Raw genomic sequence first — 22,395 nt, 5'->3', positions numbered from 1 at the left:
TTACTGCAGATGTGGTTTCGGCATAGTGTGTGGGGCTGGGAATTGCACTGGCAGCTCTCAAATGCTGTGTGTCTGCACTGGGAACCCTCTCGTTAGAATCACCATGTTGGCTGAAGAGTAACGTTTTAATGACATTTGCAGATGTCATTCAAACTATGGGTGGCTTTATCCATTTAAACAGAGCACTTAGGCTATGTGGCTTGGTGCAATTGATGCTTTGTGCCTTTATAAGCATGGTCCTTGAGAACATTTTTCACTTGTGAACAGAAAAGTCCAGATCCTCCATAGCAGCTGAGACTACTTAGTAAAACTGAGGAGCAGGGACAGCAGGGACTAGTTAGTGGCTTCTAATCTTCTGTTGTAATCTGGCTTCAAACTGAGTTGGAGAAGCTTAGTACCATTTAATGCTTTTAGCTCCTAAATGATTCACTGGAAGACAGAGCACTCCACCCATCCCCTTACCCTAATACACTTATTCCTGCTACACACTTAGATGAAGAATAAAGCTGGAAATCTGCTCCCTAAAAGTAATGGAAATGTGATTTTTTCTGCATGGTTATTCCCATGTAATCCAAGAACCAGGATCTCTGTGCAACATTTATGCTACCTATGCCAAAGAGCAAAAATTCCTGATGTCCTCATTCCTCAGTCAGTGGATCTGCAGCTACAGCTCTCTTGGTTATGTGCTTTTTACATAAGACTGACAAAATCACCAGTAACCTTCATTCACAAAAGCAGTATCTTCAGACTGTAGCCCTTATCATTTGAAGCATCATTGCAGAAAGCATGTGGCTCTACAATGAGACTTCTGTTAAGGCCAAGAGATCCAGATCTCATTCATAATAATCAGTATCTCCAGCATTACAGTGACACCTGTGAACAGAGCAATGAGAGGTCCATAATCTTTCTGCTTCCTCACTCAAATGACAAAAAACAACCCACCCATGCATTCAATGGTGCAAGGCAAGGTAAGGAAATGTTCTTTTCATTCACCTCCATGCATGTGCATCCCAGCAGCTTCCTTGCCCAACATTTCCAAAAAGTGCTTCACAAGGTGACCAGTCCGCTGCTTGTCCTCCTCACAAGGTTGCAGAGGAAGAGGCATGAAACCTGATGTGCTAGAGTTGTTCACTGCCTAGCCATAGAGCAGTGTCAGAGGGGATGAATGCCAATGCTTGGCTGTTTCTCTTTGAGAAACTTTTAAAATTATATCCAGGTCCCGACAATACAGACATAAGGAAAACATACTGTTGGTTGTGGAACACAGTGTGCTGGAATTTAGACAGGCACTTCTGGTTTCACCCAGAAGCACCCAGTCAGTTGCTGTCTTTGTGGAAATGATGCAGAGCTGACTCCTACATCACAACCTGTCTTGCTGACGTGACTGCTAAACATCAATCTTTCAGGAGGAGTCCAACCATCCTTCTGTCTTGGTCAGTACAGATCAGTCAGTAAACAGATTTTGACTTTTTTGTAAGTTTTTGCATCCATACACTCCTTCACAGTTTCCTGTTATTTTTTTCTGTATTTTTTTTCTAAAACATGACTTTTATCAGGGAATTCTGATTCTGCTTTGTGCTCTTTAAGATTTGTTATTGGAGAAACAGAGACACTGACTCAAACCTTCTGGGGGCTTTCACTGAGGCATGATCAGTCCCATGGGGCAGGGGTCACACCCAGCAAGGTGAGTCAATGGAAGGGATCTCCAGAGCACCTTCCAGGCTGAGACAGAGGTATGGGACCTATTGTGGGATGATTAGAAGGACCACAGATGGGAAAAGGGAAGGGTCAAGATTGTTTTGGAGGAATAAGCATGAGAAAAGAGAAGGGTAAGGAAATAAAAGGGTCTGGCTGCATGTAAACACATGGCTGGTCAGTATGTTTGCTGGGCCATGCCCTGCACCTGACCAGCACAGCCTGTCCTGTCTTCTTCTTAACCTCCATCTCTACTTTCCTGCATGAGGGGACCCTTTCCTGCATGCATGAGTGTGTATGGATCTCTAAGTGCCAGCAACTGGATTTGGACCACAAGTTATAAGGGCCCCTGTGGCTGGAGTGCCATCAACTCCAGAGAGTGAGGGTTTGTATGACAGTGTGTCATTGCTAGCAAATACCAAATTGGACTAGCCGACAGGTAGAAGTGGCCTGGGAGCTAAGTATCAAAGTGGCCATAACCCTGGGCTGGGTATGTGGATGTCTGTGAGTGAGACCACTGGAGGATCTGGCTACTGGAGGCACCAGGAGATCCAGGCCAACTCCTGGAGAGACCATGAGGTCTCAGGGTCAACTGGGAGACTTGTTTTTGTGTGTGTGCAAGCAACATGTGTGTGTGCATGTCTCTGTGCATGAGGCAACTGGAGACAAAAGGATGCAAGGGCTAGTTGCTGTGTAGGCTTGGTGTTTGACCTTACTGGGGATCCAATGTGTGCCACAGGAGACTTGGGGGCATGCGTGTGTGTCTGTGAGTGATGGAGTCGTAGCAACTGGAGACAGACCTTTGCTCCAAACCCCGGCCTACACTCTGTCTTGTCCCTTGCTGTGTATAAAGCACCATCTGTGTAAGTAAATGGAAAAGCACCAGAGACTGTTCCTAGGCACTGAACTCAATCACAGTAACTGTAAGGTTGTAAGAACAACCCTTGTCGTGCCTTGAGTCTGCGCCAACAAACACTCCTAAACAGTTTGAAGGCATGATTTGGGATGTAGCTCAAGTTAGGGTTTGCATGCAGTCATCCTTTTTTGGAAGCTAAGCAAAGTTAAGGCCCTTCCTGTGCCAGTTAGCTTCAGTGCCAGAGATTCAGCCTGCACGCATTTAATTTACTGACCGAGTTGCAGGCACAGAACCCTTCCTTGGGTCCTGCACCCTCCACTTGGTCACTTAGCATGGTTCCACTGCACAAAAAAATTCCCGATATCAGCCTGCCTGGACTATGGTCACTGGCCCTGCTTCTTACCCAGCTCAATGCTGGATCAAATACTAGGTCATACTACCCACCTTCAATGGGCATTGGCCCATATCTCTGCTCACATTGCCCTTTCTGAATCCCTCTATTGATTCCCCTGATCTGAAAGTTCATGGTTTTTTTCTATACTACCTATCAGTTTTTCTTACTCAAGATCCATAAATATCCATGTACCCTGCTCACCTTGAAAGGCCTCTTTCTTTGCAAATCCTCTGTCCCAAAGCCCACCCAGCAAACACTTGTAGTAGGTAGCCTACTACTGGGCTGAGCTACCACTGATCAAGTTGACCAGGACTGTTTTATTGTTTCTTTGTAATGAAAGGCTTGAACTCTGCCCCTAAGATAAGGGGCAAAACAGAGAGATATATTTATTGTGGAAAGAAAATATTTTTTTGCTTGCATTTCTGAGCACTGAAGGTCTTCAGAGAAATGAACAGAAATGTCTAACAGCGGAATGGAAATCCCACACAGTGTTTCTCCTCATAACCTCATCAGGCCTCAGTGATGCTAATCCCCACATGCCTGTCTCTCCTGCAAGATCCTAGTGACTCCACTCAGTGCCTTCTCTGCACCAGTCTGTACAGCTGAGCCACAGCAGCAGCATGTTGTGGAGTGCCAACAACAAGTGATGAGGTGCAAGAGGTCCGGTTACCTGATCCTGCCTTCAGAGAGCAGGTTGCAGCAGTCATATTACAGGTCCTACTGCAATATGGGAGGGATGTTGGCTCTGCTGGAGATGACATTTTAACCACATGAATCTCCCTCCTGCCTCCACCCTCCTAGATCAGTCACAATTTGTTTCTCAGAATTTGTCAATGGCAATCTCTTTCCTCTTGCTACAAATTTGAGACCTTCCTAAGCAGATGAATAAAGTATTTGCTGGTAGGAGGTAGATGAGAGCCAGCATGGAAGAACAACCAGCTGGCCATCATGACCCATCTTTTACATTGTTAAGGGACTGGATTAATAAATACAATGGGATTAATAAATTCAATAAGCAGCGAAGAGCACAGGGAATTTTCATTGCTGGTGCAAAAGGGAACACATCCCCCATCACCAGTGATGGTGCGTTTGCTTAGTACCAGCATGAAAGTCACGCCAGAGAGTCAATAAAGACTAAATCTTGCCAAACAAACATGATTGCTCCTTTCTTATTGATTTACAAAACCAGCAGATGAAGGGAATGAAGAAGCAGCCTACAGCCAGTCCTGAGAAAAGCCTCAGCTACAAAACATGACTTGAAAAATGAATGCAAGTTGGCTGGGAAATGAGCACTGTCACAGAGATTGAACACAGGCTGTGAGTCCATAAACAAAGAGGAACAAAAGATAAACATGAACATAAAGAGCTGATGGGAGAATATCTGGGGCATGGGTTGGGTCTGGGGAGGGGAGGAAAGGAGGGCTAGAAATCTGCTCTAAGTCTGGTTTTATTTAATGTCTATTAATGATCTGGAAGGAAGCAGTAAACACCACATTCATTCAATTTATATTTGATGTAACAACTCCTATGAATTAGAAAAGTGTTGTGTAAACCAATGGGGACAGACACAAAACATAAAGAAACCTAGACAGGCTGGAAAAAACAAAACAACAGCCAAGTGGACGGGCACAAGGCAAAAGTCTGCAGGAGAAAGCTCAACCTCAAATGCAGACATGAAGTGGAGAAATGTGCTTAAAGAAGGGAGACAGAAGGTCCTAATAACTGGCTGTGAGTTTGTGGAGCAGACTCATCCCAAAGGAAACAAGAGGGTAAGTATCTGGACCTATTGATTTATGACGAATTAAGTCAATGAGTTTGGCTGCATGACAGCTGAGCAAAGAGAGCAGAGTGTGCTCAGGCGTTAATGTTGAGACAATCTGCTGGAGGTGAGGAACCACCCTGGGGACCTCTATCTATTTGGGCAGTGTAAACATCACAGAGGAGGAGGAGGACTGATTTATGGAGTGAGGAGGAACAAGGGTCAGAAACAAGCTAAAAGAAATATAGGCTGACTCATTGACAGGGTGAGCCATATTGCCCTGCGAAACAGCTACCTGTGGAGGGGTCTGACATTTCTTTCTCTGAATCCCTTAAAACTAGCTTGCATAAAAGCATGTGAGAGAACGGGCTCTAGGAAACAGGTTTTTTGTCTTTGAGAGGACAGACTGAATGGATATAGAGGGCAATGGCAGCCAGAGTGACTGCAGTCCAGATAAAAGGGTTCGTCTGCTAAGACATCTCATCTGTTGTAAAATCCTGAGAAGAGGTGAGCTTCTCTCTCCCCTAAACTGCCATCACAGTACAGTCATCTAGGAAGGAAAAAATCCTCATAAAAACAGGGGACAGTTAATGAAAAACAAAGAGAGAGGCCAAGGAAATAAAGTAAGTGACCTGCCAGCAGGTACCACCTAAGAAAAAGTCAGGTTCAGATCAGGGAGTTTGACACGTCACAGATCAGGGGCTGTACTATTTTTCAGTGACAAGAAGAGATCTGAGCTCTCTGCCCCTTTTGCCAGACTGAAGTTGACCCCACACCTTCCAGTTCCTCAAAGAATGTCCTAACCACACAGCCTAGCAGAGGGAGCAGTGGTTACCAACTCCTCCCATTCATGCTTTTACTCTCTTCTTCGGGAGAAGGGAGGAGGCACAAGGAATCTGAAAAACATTCAGCAGAAGAAAAGGGCAGGGTGGCAGAGTGGATTGTGAACTTCAAAACTGATTGCTTAGCATGGTATGGATTCAGATGGCTCTGGAGGCAGGACTAAAAGCTGATGATTGAGAGGAACTTGGCTGACAGATGTGCAGGAATGTGGCTCAGGAATTTAAGCAATCTGAGGGTGAAGAGGAAAAGGCAAGGGAATTTTGAGGTCTAGGTTTGGTTATGGTGTAGGTTAATCTAGCACTAATATCTCACAGGATCATTGTTTTAAGGTGTTAAACCACTTTTGTGTGCCATGAGAATGTCCAGAATATACTGGAAAATTACCCTTAATTTAGATAAATCCATACCCCAGACAAACAGCTATAATGCATTATAAAATGAGATATCATGCTCTGGGCTGAAGGGAAGGAGAAAAGAAATCTATTGAAAATTATGACACTGGGAACTGGCTTCCCAGCTGTCTGTAGAAGATAAGGACAAAAGTGAGGAGCATTTTAATACATCACTGGTGAGGGAAGCATTAGACTTGGAAACAAGCTGTATTTCTTTACCTAGGTAATAGTCAATGTTTTGGAAAAACTACACAAGGATGGAAATAAATTAAAAAAAAAAACAACAATTACACCTTACTGCAGAGAGTTGGGAAGGCACCCAAACTCCAGATCCTCATGAGCAAGGGATAACTCTCACCATACAGAATCATAAAAGGTATTCAAACATTAAGTATTTCTACCTTGATTCCCCTTATTATACAGACAGCCCATGAGTGAAACAGCCATCTCCAATTTTAGTGCAAAGAATAGTTGCACAGTACCTTCAATATGCGGGAGCTAAATGCCAAGCTCATGCTTTCTACATATGTCTCCTAGGGGCACCCAATCACACAATAGCTGAGGCCAGCAGGCACCCCTGGAGATCGTCTAGTCAGTCCCTTGCCCAAAACAGGATCATGTTGCATATGATTGTGTCTAGTAGAGTTTTGAATATCTCCAGGGTTGAAGAGTCCACAACATCTCTGGGCAGCCTATGCCAGTGCTTGACACCTTTGCATTCAAGAAGATTTTTCTTATGTTTTAGTGGAATTTCCTGTGTTTCAGTTTGTGCCCATTGTCTCTAGTCCTGTCAGTGGGCACCATGGAGGAGAGTCTGGCCCCAACTTCTTTACACCTCCCTCCCTCAGGTATTTATACACATTGATGAGACTCCTTCTCTAGGTTGAACAGCCCCAGCTCTCACAGCCTGTTCTCATATGTCAGACGCTTGAGTCCCTTAGGTATCCTAATGGCCCTTCACTGGACCAGCTTCATTATATCCATATCTCTCTTGTACTGGGAAGTCTAATGCTGGACCCAGCACTCCAGACGTGTCTCACCCATGCTGAGCAGAAGGGAATAGTCACCTCCCTCAATGTGCTGGCAACACTCTACCTAATGCATCCTTGCAGGCTGTTAGCCTTCTCTACTGCAAGGGCATGTTGCTGGCTCATGGCCAGCCTACTGTCCACCAGGACCACCAGGTCCTCTTCTGCCAAGCTGCTCTCCAGGCAGTCAACCCCCCCAGCCTGTGGTGTTGCAGACCATTGGTCTGGGGCAATTTTTAAATCTCTTTGGAAATAAAGGGATAATCTCAGTTCTGCACCCTTTACGTGTGCACTATAAGGCAGCTCCACAGATGAACCTTCCTCCCTCTCCCCTGAGGACTGGGCAAGCAGTGCAGCAAAGAGGAGATTTCAGCTAGCTACTGGGAAAGACTTTGTCATGGTAAGGAAAATAAAGCGGTGGAAAATCATGCAATTGTGAAAATTCTGTCACTGGAGCTTAAAGAAGTATCTAACAGGAATATATTAGGTGTAGCTGATCCTGCTTTCAGGCAGGGGAGTAGATTAAATGAACTTTAAAAGCCTTTGCTATGGTTCTTTGCTAATTCACTACACAAAAATAGCGGCATCAATATTTGAATAATCTTACCCTCTTATTCTAGGTATGGCACCTATCATCTGACACAGTGTTGAAACACAGCTTCTTATTCCCAAAAAAGGAATTTTATGGTCTTCTCCTCTGCAGGATCCTGCTGTTCTACAAACACTGACAATTTTTCTTCCCAAGGCTCCTGAAAATGAGAAGGAAGTATTACCTTCTATGTTTACTCAGGGTCATTGAGTCAAAATTGCCAAAAGAAACCATAGACTTCGGTTTCTCATTTGACATGTTTAAGAACAGTTTTTTTCGGCATCTAAATATCTTCAAAGCACAGTTCCCATAATAGTGAGTATTCAGCACATCCCATATCAGATTCCAGTTGTCAGGGTTTCCAGAAAATCAGTTACCATCTGTGAAAAGTTTTGAGTTAAGTAACTAGTCCAGCATTACATAGGAATGATGTTCAGGAGAATAACAACAAAATCCATAATAGCAACAAAATCCAATACCAGGACAACACTCAGCTTCCCAAACCACAGTACAATCCTTTCCTATCTTGAAATCCTCTGCCATCACTCTCCAAATTCCACAGTTTCTGCAATGAGGTAACCATGATTCATCCCACAGCAGGTCCATCCTCTGCAGGAAGGAAAAAAAGAAAAAGCAAAAAACCCACCACTCTGTGGTCACGCAATTAGAAATTGGAAGATAATGCACACAACGGACCTGAATTATGGCAATTTTAGTTCTGGCATTCCTTAGTCTGGCTTGGCAATTACTATGCTCTTTTCCTATGAATTTATTTTTTTTACTGTTTCAAGTAATTTCTTGGGCTTTTACAAAAGCAAACTGGAAAGACAAATTCCTCATATGGAACCAGCTGATACACAGCTGGGTAAACAGCAGAACTGGAACTTTTGTATCCTCAGCACGGTTCAGCGGGTGAGTGGAGAGACGCTGGCAGAGCTGCTAATACACTGTTATCGTCAGATGGTTTTTGCATTTGCATATCTTCAGACACAGAAAAACAGTGGTACATCTTCTTTTCTTGAAACAAATTGCCATCTCCTTCTGTCACTCCAGCTTCTTTCCGTCAGGTCTGGTTAATTTTATAGGTATACCAGCATACCAGCTATCCCCCAGATACAAAAAAATAAAGCCATATTGTTAAAAGGGGGTTGGTTGGCTACGTTTGTCTCCATAGATCTTAGGGACAAATAACCCACTGTGGATCTCTAATTGGATAGGAAAGCTAAGTACCTTCTTCCTGAAACTGTGCATAGTGCCCGTGCTGATTTCTGAATCTAAAATAAGACTGAAAGCAGAGATCTCCATTCTGATCTTCCACAGGTTTTATATACTTCCAATTACACTGACTCCTGTAGAGTTATTTTCAGATAAGTAACACCAGCAAGAAACAGTGGTGTTATACAAATACTTTTTATCATTTAAGTATGGCTGGTTTCCCATATTAAAAATTCACAAATGATCTAATACATATGTCTATACATAAAGACCCCATTCATTTCTTCTTCTTGGCAATGTAAATCTCTTACCTCAATCAAAGTCAACAGAGAGGCATTAATAAAACAATTAGATCTGAAATACCTCTAGTTGTTTAATAACTTTAGACCTGTATACAAATGGGTCTTCGTCTTCCAGTTCTAAATATCTAGAATAACTGAAGTTTAATGCATTTCCCTGAAGAAGAAAAGAAGCCAAGACTGGAATTATTGCATTTGGGATGTAGAAGCAAGAATCACAGAATCAATCATCCAAAATAAATGATATTATTATTAACATCACTCAGAAGCTGTGTGAAAGAAGACAAGCTGAAAGGATGTGTTTAAACATGCCAAATGTGTTTGGGATATCTCAGATGTATTTCACTGTCCTCAGATACAAACTGATCGGGTTTTTATTTAGGGCTAGCTAACCTACAAAGCAAGGCAGTACATTGGGAGGCCAGAAGAAAGTATCAGAGGAAAAAAGGACACATTTCTGCCTGATCATTACAGCTCCAGTGATTTATGGCATAAATCCACGTAACATCAGATTTTTACAGTTTCTTTCTTTCTAATGACTAGGCAAAATTCCTAAATGAGACAACTCTTAAGGAGGCTTTGAGCCAAGTTCAGGGCTGATGTAGCCCACGAAACAGCAACAATAAGCAAAGGGACCAAAATCTGATGCCACTGATCAAGCTCAGTAGTATGGCAGGAACACCAGTCCCTGAATGGCAGCAAATAAAGCACATCTAATTGGTACTTGAATCACTTCCCTATTCTTCTTACAACCTCAATTGATATTCATGCTACATACCTGTGCACACATTTACTACCACTAGTACACTAGTTCTAGTACTGTTGCTCCATTAATGGTGCTTGATCTTAATTTATATCCACTGTTTGGCTGCTCATAAGAAGAACACCATGTGCCTAAGAGTCAAGAGGGTTAACATCTACTTGGTACATTGAAATACTCTGCCCACCACTGTCAATTGTCAGGAAAAGCTGCACTAACAAACACTTGAGATTTTTTAATTTAATCTGATGGAATGGCTGAGTCTGGCAGGCACCTCTGGCGAACCCTTTGTCAATCCCCTGCCCAAAGCAGGGTCATGTTGCCCATGATTGTGTTTAACCAGGTTTTGAATATCTCCAGGGTTGGAGAGTCCACCACCTCTCTGGGCAGTCTGTGCCAGTGTTTGACTACCCTTCCATTGTAGAAGATTTTTTCTTATGTTTTAGTGAAATTTCCTGTGTTTCAGTTTGTTCCCTTTGCCTTTAGTCCTGTTGCTGGGCACCACTGGCTCCATCTTCTTTGCACCTCTTCACCCAGTCAGATATTTTATACACATTACTGAGATCCTCTGGAGCCTTCTCTTCTCCAGGCTGAACAGCCCTAGCTCTTACCGCCACTCCTCATATGTCAGATGCTCCAGTCCCTTAAACATCTCCATGGCCCTTCACTGGACTCACTTTAGTTATGTCTATATGTCTTGTACTGAGGAGCCCAGACCTTGCAGACTGCATCCCTTTGGAAAAGTGAGGACCCTTACTCTGCATCCATGGAAAATCAGCACCTTCCACTCTGGGAAATAGTTTGCCTCTTCCATGTGTTTATTCTTTAATTCCTTCGCAGGTAGAGTTGGAAGTCTGTCTGAAAATCACTTGATGAGATATATTCCCTTGGAAGAGAGAAGGCCAAAGCAATGCACCTGCATTGAAGGTAGGCATACCAGCTGCTTGTATCTGTTCTGAAGTTAGCTTTAACAAGTAGCCACAACAGTGTCATCATAGTGACACGGATTTCAGTAGAGAACGGCAATTCAAGTACAGTTCTGGGAATGTATATAAGTTACCAACTTATGCTGAAGTTCAGCCTGACCTGTCTCATACTATCATTATCCATAAGAGCCAGAGAACAGCTAGTGTGAGAATGTCCCACAGCACAGTACTGGCATGATAACTGGGCTATGCAAGCAAACCCCTTGTGTCTTATTTCTTCTTGGGACGACCTATACCAGCCTCCAGGAAAACCCCTGTGTCCTGCACAGAGAAACCTCACCACATCCCTCCATCTTTGCCAGGTTGTGCCTCTAATAAAAATCTAACCATGTTAACACAGTAATTTATTTAGGGGAATTTGATCTGTAGATAAGAGAAGTTTTCCTGGCTTAGTTATTTGGCTACATCACAAGAAGAATACCTATCTAGAGAGTGTTTCCTGTTACTAAAGGAATCATTGAGGAATGTTTAATTCTTAGCAGAACTGCAGTTCTTGTTCTACACAATCCAGATGATATAAATAAATAAACCATGAAATGTTCAGAGAAGACAAATCACCAGTCCATCAAAATGCCTGATAAATTAGTTCAACAGACTGGACCACAGACATGTTCAATGAATCATCATCACAAAGAGTAAATAAATTCAGATTAAGCAAAACTTGATTGAATCATGCTGAAGTTTGGCACTTAACAAAATAGATCAGTCTGAAGTCTCACATTAGGAACACATAATCTCTTAAGATTTATGAGTGTTATTGCTCACCACATATGTTTCTAGGTTACTGTTTGCTGTGTCAAGAACTGGATGCTCTGAGTGTACAAAGGTTTGCCTGCTATTACACATTTTAATCTTTGAGAAACTATTCTCCTTGCTCCCCTCTTTAGGGTACAGAACAAACTTTTACAGTAGTAAACTTCCTGATTGCTTCCTCTCCCCCAACAAAATTTCGAGTTTCTGCTAGGTTGTTTTTGGTTCCATCTGATCATTCAATACTTTTTGCTAAGAAATCTGTAGTATGTCATGATACAGCCAAAATGAAAATTAACTGAAAGCTGAACTCAGTCACTTTGGTTCAGTTATTGAAAAGAATCCTCAGCTTTTTTAATTTAGAGACACTATCCTCACACACTGGTCATTGTATTGATCTATTGGTAGCTGTAGACTAGGAACAAACCATGTCCATGGAAATCTTCTAAACTACAGATCAAGGGAAGAAATAACCTGCCCACTTTTTATCAATAATTACATTTATTTAGTGTTTCTATTATGGCAATATCCAGAGGTCACAATCAGGGTGGAGATCCAGATGTGCTGACTGTTACGGAGAAGGGAAGGTAAAGTCCTTTACAAAGCAAATTTAAAAATTATAACCACTTGAAAATCTGATGTTAAGTTCTCTGGTGTAATACCATAAAAACCTCAAATATCTTTGCATTTAAGGTTTCTTTGTGCTGCAATTATTGACTGGGGATAGAGTTGGTATTTTCAACCTTATTATATATTCAACCTAATACTATACTAAGAAGTATAAAATGCAGTACAAGTTCCAGACTAACACTGGCAGGGACTCTCCTTTCAGCCTTGGATGGCAACCATATTTTACAGAATGTTTAAAAAAACAAACCGGGATTTACCAGCCAGCATCAGGGATTGTGTGTTGACATTGTCAAAAGCTGATATTTATAACCTGAGTGTTATCACACAGGCAATAAAGACTCATGTCTTTATCCAAGAAACTGGGTGTATTTTCATCTGGAAATACTGATCTTCCCCCATACCCCCCCCATCACAAATTTTACTGAAGGAAGTAACACTGTCTTTGGAGGGCCCAAATGGCTATGTCCCATGAGGTCACAATTAGAGCTAGAATATGGCTGAATTTTAAGTATGTTCGTTGCAAGTCAAAGTGTGCTCAACATAAATAACCTCTACATCTATAGAAACAAATAAACAAAACAAACCACAGAAAAGATTAATTTTGTACCCAAGTCCTGTCCTAAAGAAGAAGTGTTGGTGGTTACCATATAAGCAGTGCCTACACACATATACGTGGATGCATACACACAGATAATATTTGTCATGTTATGACTGGGCTCTGAAATAAGCCTGTTCATGGTTTCTTGTGAAATACAAAAGTAATATTCACTGAAGCAAACATGCCCTTGGTGAACCTTATGCTCCAGCCCATCTGTAGGGCAGACGGCACTGCTTTACAAGGCAGGACATTGCTCAGTCAGGCATTCTCTGCCTATTGACGTGGTCTCTGTGATGCTAAGTTAACCCTTTAAATCTACCCCAACAATACTGAGACCGGAGAGCACTGCAGTTTTCTCCACTGCTACATCTGGGAGAAAACCGGCTGAAGTACACCTTAGCACACATTTTGTCCTAGGAACTGCAGAGAAACAATCTGCAAAGCATGCATCTATGTCAAGCTCTATCTGGAAAATATGGCACAAGGTGGATATCCAAAGGAAAGTGTGGTTAGTGTGTGCACTTGGCAGGGGGCACCAGGAAATGAGGACGGGAGAACAGGGGACAGTGGAGCAAATCAGAAGGGAAGAAGAACCTGTGTACCAGTGGCACAAGCACCACTACATCTCAAACAGCTCTTATTTCCAGACACAGCAGCAATACATCTGCTGTACTTGCAGCAAATTTTGTGAGTTGCAAATAGGATTTCACAGCCAGTGGCAAACTTCTGAGCCATAAAACCCACTCCCTTCAATTACAAAGTGATCACCTCACAGGGATGTTGTAAGGCTTGATCAACTGATATTTATAGAGCACTTTGAGATCCTGAGATGAAAGTCACTATAAAAGGCTACAGGTTTTTCATACTGTTGATAGACCACCTGCTCAGACCAGAAGCATTCACTTTTAACATCACTTGAGCCAGCTACCAATCTGATATCTCCATAAGAATTTCCTAAAACAGATGTGGCTGTCACATTTAATCTCTGTTACTAGGACCTCTGAGAAAAAGGAACTCCTGGAAAAGGAAATAAAACAAATTGCATTAAAACTGATGGTGAGAAGAAGCCCCGTAATTCTGTTCCCACAGCTCATGGATTCTCTGTCTGTACCTTTCAGAAAGCTGCCATAGTGACTAACTCTGCGAGCTTCACAAATTAGACCTGACCTAGATTCAGTGAAGTCTTTGATCAGCAGCTGGTTAATGTAATATTCCAACTGCAGCAAAGTTCAGAACTGGTCCACAAAGCAGCAGTTTGAAAAGAAAAACAAAACGGAATTCAGGTTTTCCTGTGCTCACAACATGCTGGCCCTCACTCGAATTCATACTAAATGAATCAGTCAGCAAGCCGAATAGTGAAGTTTAAACTACTGCTATATTCTCTTAATTCCATAGTAAAGGCTCTTGAAAAAAATTCCTTCATTATTTCCTCTTACTATTTATTATAGGAATAACAAACTCCAGGAGAGCAAAGAAGAGCATGATTCTGAAAACCAGAGGTGGTTATAATTAAGCGTGTCGTTAAGTGCTTTGTTGAATTGAGGTTAAAAAATTTGAAGTTAAAATCATGTTAGCTAAGGATAAAACAGTTCAGAGGCATTTTTATAAACTGATCTGAACCATATGAAGCTCTTCAGAGCATGGATCTGGACTGGCATCCCTTCAGAATAAGGTTTCTCATGATGTTTTGGACTTTCTGCATTGTGTATAGAAACTGAGCACAGATGTCCTAACATGTTTCAGAAACTTTAAAACCTTTTGTTCCACGATAGCAGTGGGAAACATTAATTAGAATCTTATTTAGTGATCCTTTTTTTTTTTTTTAATTGGCTTGTTCTTGTTTTAAATATAATCCCAAAATATCAAACTGAATCAAATCCAAAGGAAATAGTTTCTTGATCCTTCATCCACTGGTGAGATATCTCTTAACAACCAGAATATATTTGGAGGCATGTAAGAATCAAACCCTCAGATAGGCAAGTCCAACCTTCAGGATAAATGACAGCCCAAACTGCTTTTGAGATGCATTTCAGGAAAGGTACTACCATTGCAAAGTTACAGTTAATGACTCAAGAGATGGACTGTTCCTTCAAACAGTATTTTTAAAGGGGTGGGGGGTGCTCTCCCATTTGAAAAATGGGACACAAGCATTATGCAGACTATGAAACAGTTTTTAAATTCCTTTTGCTTTGCAGACAGTTTTTAAAGAATAAATGATTAAAGTAGACTGTCTGTTTTCCACTAAGCAGAATTTAAAAAACCCCAAAACTATAGCAATCACAGTAAGGCTCCATGTGGCACAAAATCTTTCTTTCTCTTCATTCTTTAGTTTGTTACCAAAACAAGGAGAAGTTGCTGGAGGTGATACCATTACAGAAACATATTTTGTTGGCAGCATGTAATGGTCATGTATCTCTCATGCCCTTCCAGGCTATTTCACAGAATCACAGAATCATCTAGGTTGGAAAGGACCTTGAAGATCATCCAGTCCAACCATTAACCTAACACTGACAGTTCCCAACTACACCATATCCCTAAGCGCTATGTCAACCCGACTCTTAAACACCTCCAGGGATGGGGACTCCACCACCTCCCTGGGCAGCCCATTCCAACGCCTAACAACCCGTTCTGTAAAGAAATGCTTCCTAATATCCAGTCTAAACCTTCCCTGGCGCAACTTGAGGCCATTACCTCTTGTCCTGTCACTTGTTACTTGGTTGAAGAGACTCATCCCCAGCTCTCTGCAACCTCCTTTCAGGTAGTTGTAGAGGGCGATGAGGTCTCCCCTCAGCCTCCTCTTCTCCAGACTAAACAACCCCAGTTCCCTCAGCGACTCCTCATACGACATGTGCTCCAGACCCTTCACCAGCTTCATTGCCCTTCTCTGGACACACTCGAGTAATTCAACAGTAACTGAACACAGTATTTGCTACAAACATCTCAAGGAGAGATAGATTTACCTTAAATTTCCAGCTGGCAAACTCTGCACATGGTGGTTTATGAAGCAATGGTGAGTGGTCCACACAAACTGGGAGAGAGTATTCACAGCACCTGTTTTGGGAAGCTTCAGGAAACTGTCTAGGTGTGATGTGCCTTTCACTCGTTCCCTTTTGGTGATACTGGGCAGTGAGTACCCGTGCTTCCAGTTTGGGACCATTCCTTTTGAGGACCATGCTGCTATTTCTTCAGTCATCCAAGACCCTTAAGCTGCTTCACATTCAGGATGACTTCATAGGCAAACTTTGCTCTTCTCTTGGTGGAGCAACTGGTACAAATAAAGTGGAGACTGAAGAACTGTGAACACTGGAGCCCCCAGTGCAATAGCTAAATCCTTCACAAGAAATATGAAGCTAGGATCTGATGTTGGGTGGCTTCATAAAGAACAGACAATGCTGGTATTTCATATTTAAGAAACTGAGACCTATGTTTAGGAGGCAGGAACCAGTGGCTTCTGAATCTGTGCTGAGCTGCACAAGTATTGAGAGGGAGAAAGGGCTGGAGCTCCTGAGTGTCCTCTATGGTCAGAGCTGGGTCTTAGTACTTATGTTATCTCCCTGAAACCTTTCCACTCAAATCTCTACGACCTCAGCCAAAGATCCAGTAGAGCTTTCTCTCAAGCTAGAATATGGCTGCAGACACCAGATGTTGCAACATCCAGTTGTTTGGGCAACCAGTGAGGGGTGGCAGCGGCAACTCAGGCATGGAAAGCAGATAGTGCATCTCCTGATCTGTCCCTGCAGAAACACCTCTGGGAGGTGCAGGGAATGTTGCCAGTATGCCCGCTTTCCATTTCCTTTGCTTATGTGTTTTATCTCATTTATTGATCTAGCTGGGCGTTAAGCTTTTCAGTTGTAAAATAAATATATTTTGGACAGACGAAGTGTAACATTCTCTTATGCTCCCCTATTTTTTTTTTTTTTTTTTAAGATGCTTATGATTCTAAGCTCTACCCGGCCCACTGCAGACTAGCCTCACTCTGTGTGGATGACAGCCATGAAATTATCAGTCTGTCTTTGCCAATATGCCTAGTGATGAGGCTGGGCAACAAAAGGCAAGGCCAGGCTGCCTGGCTGGACCCTTCTGCAGAGCACTCTTAGGTTGCACCTGAGGCAGGCCAGGCAGAACAAAGAGTGTGCTGCTGAGGTCTGTGCTGACAGGGTGTGAAGGGTGGTGGAGCAGGTCTCATGGCAGGGTATATGCTGTATGATGTGACTATATGGATGAGAAGAATCAGACACCCATCAGAAAACTGTCCAAAGAGTTGGGAGGGGAGTCACTGGGTTAAGAAATTGTGTTTGGCAGCAGAAGCAGTCTCTTCTGGCTGTTACAATTTTAGTGTTGTTACCGTTTATTTGAAACCCAGGATTACCTAAGGGTCTCCTAACTCCAAACTCCCCCAAAAGAGTCAGCAATTGACAAGAAAGAAGGAGATAATACTGATCCACATGTCAGGCAATGGTCACAACATTGCAGCTGGCCCACCATTGCAACACTGAACAATCCTGAACTGAAGCTTACAAACCTGTGTAAAGTATTATATGGCCCTTGTTGCTCCAGGAAGTTAGCACAGCCTGTGAACTTGGGTCACCTAATTTGAGAGGCTTCTCCTGCCCTTCTGCATGCTGGTTTCATAATTAAAATCAGTTTTCCTCACAGATTGAAATAGATGTGAGTTAGGAGGGGTTTTCTCATATTCATGCTTTTTGAGTAAAATGTTTCCAAGTAGGGACTGGTCTTCCTGCTTGTGTTCAACTTGGCTTTTTTTATTTAAGATGGAGATTCCTATGTCACAAATAAATATACCTATGGAAATAAGAATTTATCTCAATTATTCTTTTTAGAATAAGGGGCCCAGATTAGCTTTGTGTGAGTTTTTTCTCACTTGCATAGAGCAAGTAGCATTTACCCATTTTTTTTAAAAGTGCACAGGAGAAAAATGGAGACAAAACAGACTGCACCATCTAAGCATGAGGCATATTCTCAGTGAGAGCAAATCAACTGACAATATATCAAATCTGGGGATCTGCCCAGAGGAGCTATGCTGTAGCTGGATTTCCCATGGCTTTGTTTTCTAGATACACAGAAGCGTGAGAAGTGTAAGGAAAGAAACACATGGGTAGGTTCCAAATGCAAGTGAAATAGCCTTCAAATGTTCCAAGTCAGCTGACTGACAGCAGAGAACTAGGTTTTTCAGTCACAATTTAAAACTAATAGCTATAACCTGGATCCAAGCAAGATCCTCTTTCTCCCCATCTCCATGCACCAGTGCCGCTGGGAAAGTGACCACTGAACTGCATTAGGTCCCCATCTTACATCCAAAAGTGCGATTCTGAAACCCCTTCTTTCCTGTTGCTTATTGCTACTGGCAATGCTTACTCCTTACTCAGCTTTTGTGTTGTTTTCATCCAAAGGACATATAGTTCTCAGACTCAACGTAAACAAAATCAAGGTAGTGGAGCTGATCAAGAGGGTCACTTCAAAAACACAATCCCGATCCCAAGTAAAATGCTCATGTAAACATAGTCACTGCAGCCTCCTCTAATATATTGCCATTGGGGTCTGTAGGTGTGGTTCATTTAACCCATCCCAGACATTAGTTTTCAGTAGGAGACAGAAGGTTGATATTCTGCAATCTATACTAAAAGAAAGTCTCAATTATCTCATGATCCTTTTTTGCCTTGCACTCCATGATTCTGGGATATGGTGATTTAATTAAGAAAGACAATGCTCCCCAGAGGGCTTGCAAAAGCAAATATTATCATGTGTCCTTCATAGTCAAGAATCAGGTGGAACAGGCACAACAGTGACTAATCAGGTCAGCTCACAACAAAAGTCATAATGCTGCAGAGTCTTCACAGTGAAACTTCGTTGCTCATGCAATCAGTGCACCACAAAAGATCAGTATTTGTCACTCTGTTGAGGTGCTGTCAGCCAAAATGAAATGTTCAGTTCATGGTCAGTACATGGTTCAGTTTCTTTAGCTGCCAGATGGCCTTTCTGTGCTCCACTGGAGTTCCACTCCATCACAGTGGAGGTCTGTTTTCAGACATTGCTATCACTGCCTTGTATACTTCTAGCTTAGCAAAGCGTTTGAGTCTCCTCCCTCCCCAGTTTTATACTGCAAATGTCACAGGAGCTTGTGCAAAGCTTTTGCCTCCTAAGAAAAGCAGGCATGTCAGTCAGGGCACTTACAGAATGAGCAGATTCATAAACAAATGGCACTTCTTTTCTGCCTGTTGTTATGGGAGGTTTGAAAACAGCTGAAAGATCATGCAGTGGGGCTAATTTCATCTTTTGTTATACCAGTTAGGAAAAGCCAGCCATAGACTGCCAGCAACCAAGCATCATGAGAACGGCTACCTTGCTGACATGAGGGGGTAAGAACACAGAGTGTTTAGAAGGGTCCCTCCTCTGCAATATTCTGTCTCAGTCAGGGGTTCTGTCAAATTCAGGCTGTACTCAGATGATCTATTTGGATAAATATCTAGAGAGGGATGTAGCATTTATGAATTTGTTTAAATCCGTGTTCAACTTACTCTTTCTTTTAGATTTGGCAATATTCTGCAACAGTCCTTTTCCAATATTTAAATGAGCATTATGTGCAAAACTATTTTTATTTCTTTTAAACATATTCACCAACTGGCCACAGTCAATAGTTGTGGCAGTAGGAATGCCATCATGAAAGGGTCTCAGCTTTGCTCCCAGCTGCCTGTGAGATTTTGCAAAGAAAAAGAGATCATAGCTATTGATCTTAAACTAACACATGAAGACTCCAGGATTTTCCAATCTATCTGGAGCAAAAGGAAATGGTCAACAAGAATGTACATTTGAATCTGGCTCCAGGGCCAGAGATTGACCTTCCAGTAAGCATCAAGTTCAGAGTGAAGTTCCACCTTCAGCCTAATAGATGACTGTGTCAAGTCCAAAGTGAATCTATCCACCATACAGTGGAAGTGTTGATAAAACCACTGACTTAGGTCCCATATCTTCCTTTAGACCCTATTCAATATTTCATATTGAAGATGTTGTTGAAGGACATGGCTTCTTAGGCGGCAGCTTCCTACACCGAGACAGTCACTAGCAAGGCAATAATGTCCACATTCCCTCACAGTTCAGGTACCACAAGCCCAAAGCAGGGTGTATAGTCAAACACACTGCAGTTGGTTTGTCTCCGGACCCAGATCAGCCCTGACAGGCACCTGTATATAACCTGTTTTTACACAGTGCTGGCACCTTCTTATGTTCCTTAAATAACACGGTACACATGTACCAATAAAACAAGCCCTGTCTTTCTCACACAGTCTGAGAGTCAACAACTATAACCAGCAGACCCAAAGTTAGTTGAGCTTTTGTAATATTGCCCTAAGGTGATACGAGTCACCCACTTATCTCCCCACTCCAACAGCCAATTCTTCCATGCTTCCTTAAACTCCCAGCCCCACCTCAGCACTCCTCTTGCATTCTCCCTTGTCCAAGAAGTGTCCACAAGTCAGTGGAGACAAAGTGTTGGTTTATATTTATTTGATTTATTATTAGTGCATCCCAAAATTTGCTCTTATCTGACACATCACAAGCTCACTTTGTGCCAAAATGACATACATGATTCCTTTTGACATACCAAAGCAGATCTTTTGCCTTGGATTCCACCAGTGATGGCACATCCACAGCAATTCATCCTGTAATACTGCTGGAAAGGCAGAAACACTAGGTCAGCAACAGACCTGCTTGTGTGGCTGTGGAGCAGAGTGCATGCCTTGCAGAAACATTCAGATGGATTTTGGATTACTATCGTGGGTGCTGGAAGCATTTTAGCCTTATTAGAAAAATGCTCCGGCTGAGCCAATTAGCCCTAATTACAGGAGCAGTTATATTAGACTAGGGGCAGTTGTATCCTTACGCAGTTATATTACTTCACTGTGCCTTTTAATGAGAAAACAGAGGTTAGAAAAGTGACCAGTGTTTTTTTCCAGGGTAGATAAAGAACAGAGATGGATGAATGAGTATGAGGCTGCCTATAATCTTTTTTCTTAGTCAAGTGGCTTAGAAGGAGAGAACAATATATAAAAGCTTGAAAATCCTCTAAACATTATCTTCACGTGGTTTCCTCCATAGCAGCATTAGGGAAAAAATACCTAATTTAAGAATAAGAAAGGAAAGTAATGAAAAATACATTTTTTACAAATTTGCTGAAGATGTTTCAGTATATTTAAAGCCCTCACTAGATACCTAGGATAGCGCAGAGCTGGTGAAAACACACAGACATCACTTGAATGCACCACCAGCAGCAACTCGCTATTCCTTGCAACGTCACTAAGGAATATGAGTTATTTTTGTTCTCCTAACAGTAAGTGGGAAATTACAGCAGAGAAGTTTTGTGATCTATCCAAGCCCTGGGGAACATGGTGGGGGCATCCAACTCGGAAATCCCAACGTGGTGGTTCCCAGCCCTGTGTCCTGCCATCCCTTGCCCCGAGCATTAAAAGCCAGTGTAATTAGAGCTCCCCAGTGAGTGGTTCACCAGCAAAGCCCTGAGAGGAGGGGGCTGTCACAAGCTAACCTAACAACTATGCTGCTGCTGGGAAGCAGGAGAGCTGCCTCTCTGGAGATGAGAAGCCGTTGTTACAGGGAAAAGTGCAGGTTACCACTGCATTTGCGAAGCCTCCTCCCTGTTACGTGCAGTCTCTGCCTCCTGTGTGCCCCTTCCCAGGAGGAGAAGAGCTGGGGGGACTGAATAGAAAGGCAGCAGCACTTTCCCTGGCCAGGAGGGCAGCCTGGTGCACATAATTCAGTGTGGGTTCAACTTCCCGTGAGATGCCACTGGACATGCAGTGAAGCACGCTGGGACCCAACCCAGGGCATCTGCAGCTAAGGGAGGGACACGCCGGAGGACCGTAGCGGGAAAGGGAGGCGGGAGGCACTCACCAGCAGGAGAGCAAAGCAGGAGCAAGCACCACCCAAGAAAAGGCAAGCAGGGGCAGCATCTGTAGCATCCCTGAAGCACGGATCTTCTGAAGCATCCCTGGGGGGCTGTGGGTGCTATGGGTCCATGCACACTGCTGTGGGAGTGTCCTCAGAGGCGTGGGGGCTCCGGTCACACAGTGCACCAGCATTGGTGGGACGTGGTGGGGTCATCACAACACCCCAGGTAGGAAGGCTGAGCAGGCTCTTGGCAACCCGGCCACTGGCAGGCACCAGGACTTACTTGCCCGACTCCGTGTCTGTACTCAGTTACCTGGGCTCTTATAGGGCTGTTCTTTCATACCGGGGGGGGGGGGGGGGGGGGTCCTTGTGACCAGGGCTCATGTGCTGCTGGAGGTGAGATGTACAACCTCTGTCCCCCTCCAAGGGTTTGAGGAACAAGCCGAGGGCGATGCCTAGGGCTGGAGCGCTCGGGACCCTGCCAGGGCTGGGGAACGCAAGCGAGGAGGCTGGGTCCCCCTGCACCCCCTAATCCTGCACAGCATTGACAGCAATGCATTTCCAGGAGCCGGACTGCGTGGGATGCGTGGGATCACGAGCGAGAAGGTGGTCACGGGGCGGCTGGCAGGAGACAGGGCGGGTTAGCCCGGTTCAAAGCACCGTCCTCCTCGGAGCGTCGGTG

The 22,395-nt window shown here is 43.2% G+C and overlaps 1 protein-coding gene across 1 annotated transcript in view; it reads right to left on the bottom strand.

The window, feature by feature from the left end:
- Positions 1-7,609: 7,609 nt before the first annotated feature.
- STK3 (serine/threonine kinase 3) overlaps positions 7,610-22,395 on the bottom strand; it is a 170,734-nt gene continuing 155,948 nt past the window's right edge. Inside the window, exon 12 of the mRNA XM_074815135.1 lies at positions 7,610-7,716. Coding sequence (XP_074671236.1) covers positions 7,683-7,716 — 34 coding nt within the window. The 3' untranslated portion in view covers positions 7,610-7,682. The remainder of the gene's footprint in view (positions 7,717-22,395) is intronic.

This window comes from Strix aluco, chromosome 1, assembly GCF_031877795.1.
Source record: "Strix aluco isolate bStrAlu1 chromosome 1, bStrAlu1.hap1, whole genome shotgun sequence".
Lineage (NCBI taxonomy): Eukaryota > Metazoa > Chordata > Aves > Strigiformes > Strigidae > Strix > Strix aluco.
Note: the sequence above shows the minus strand (reverse complement) of the source record. Positions and strands in the feature narration are given on the sequence as shown.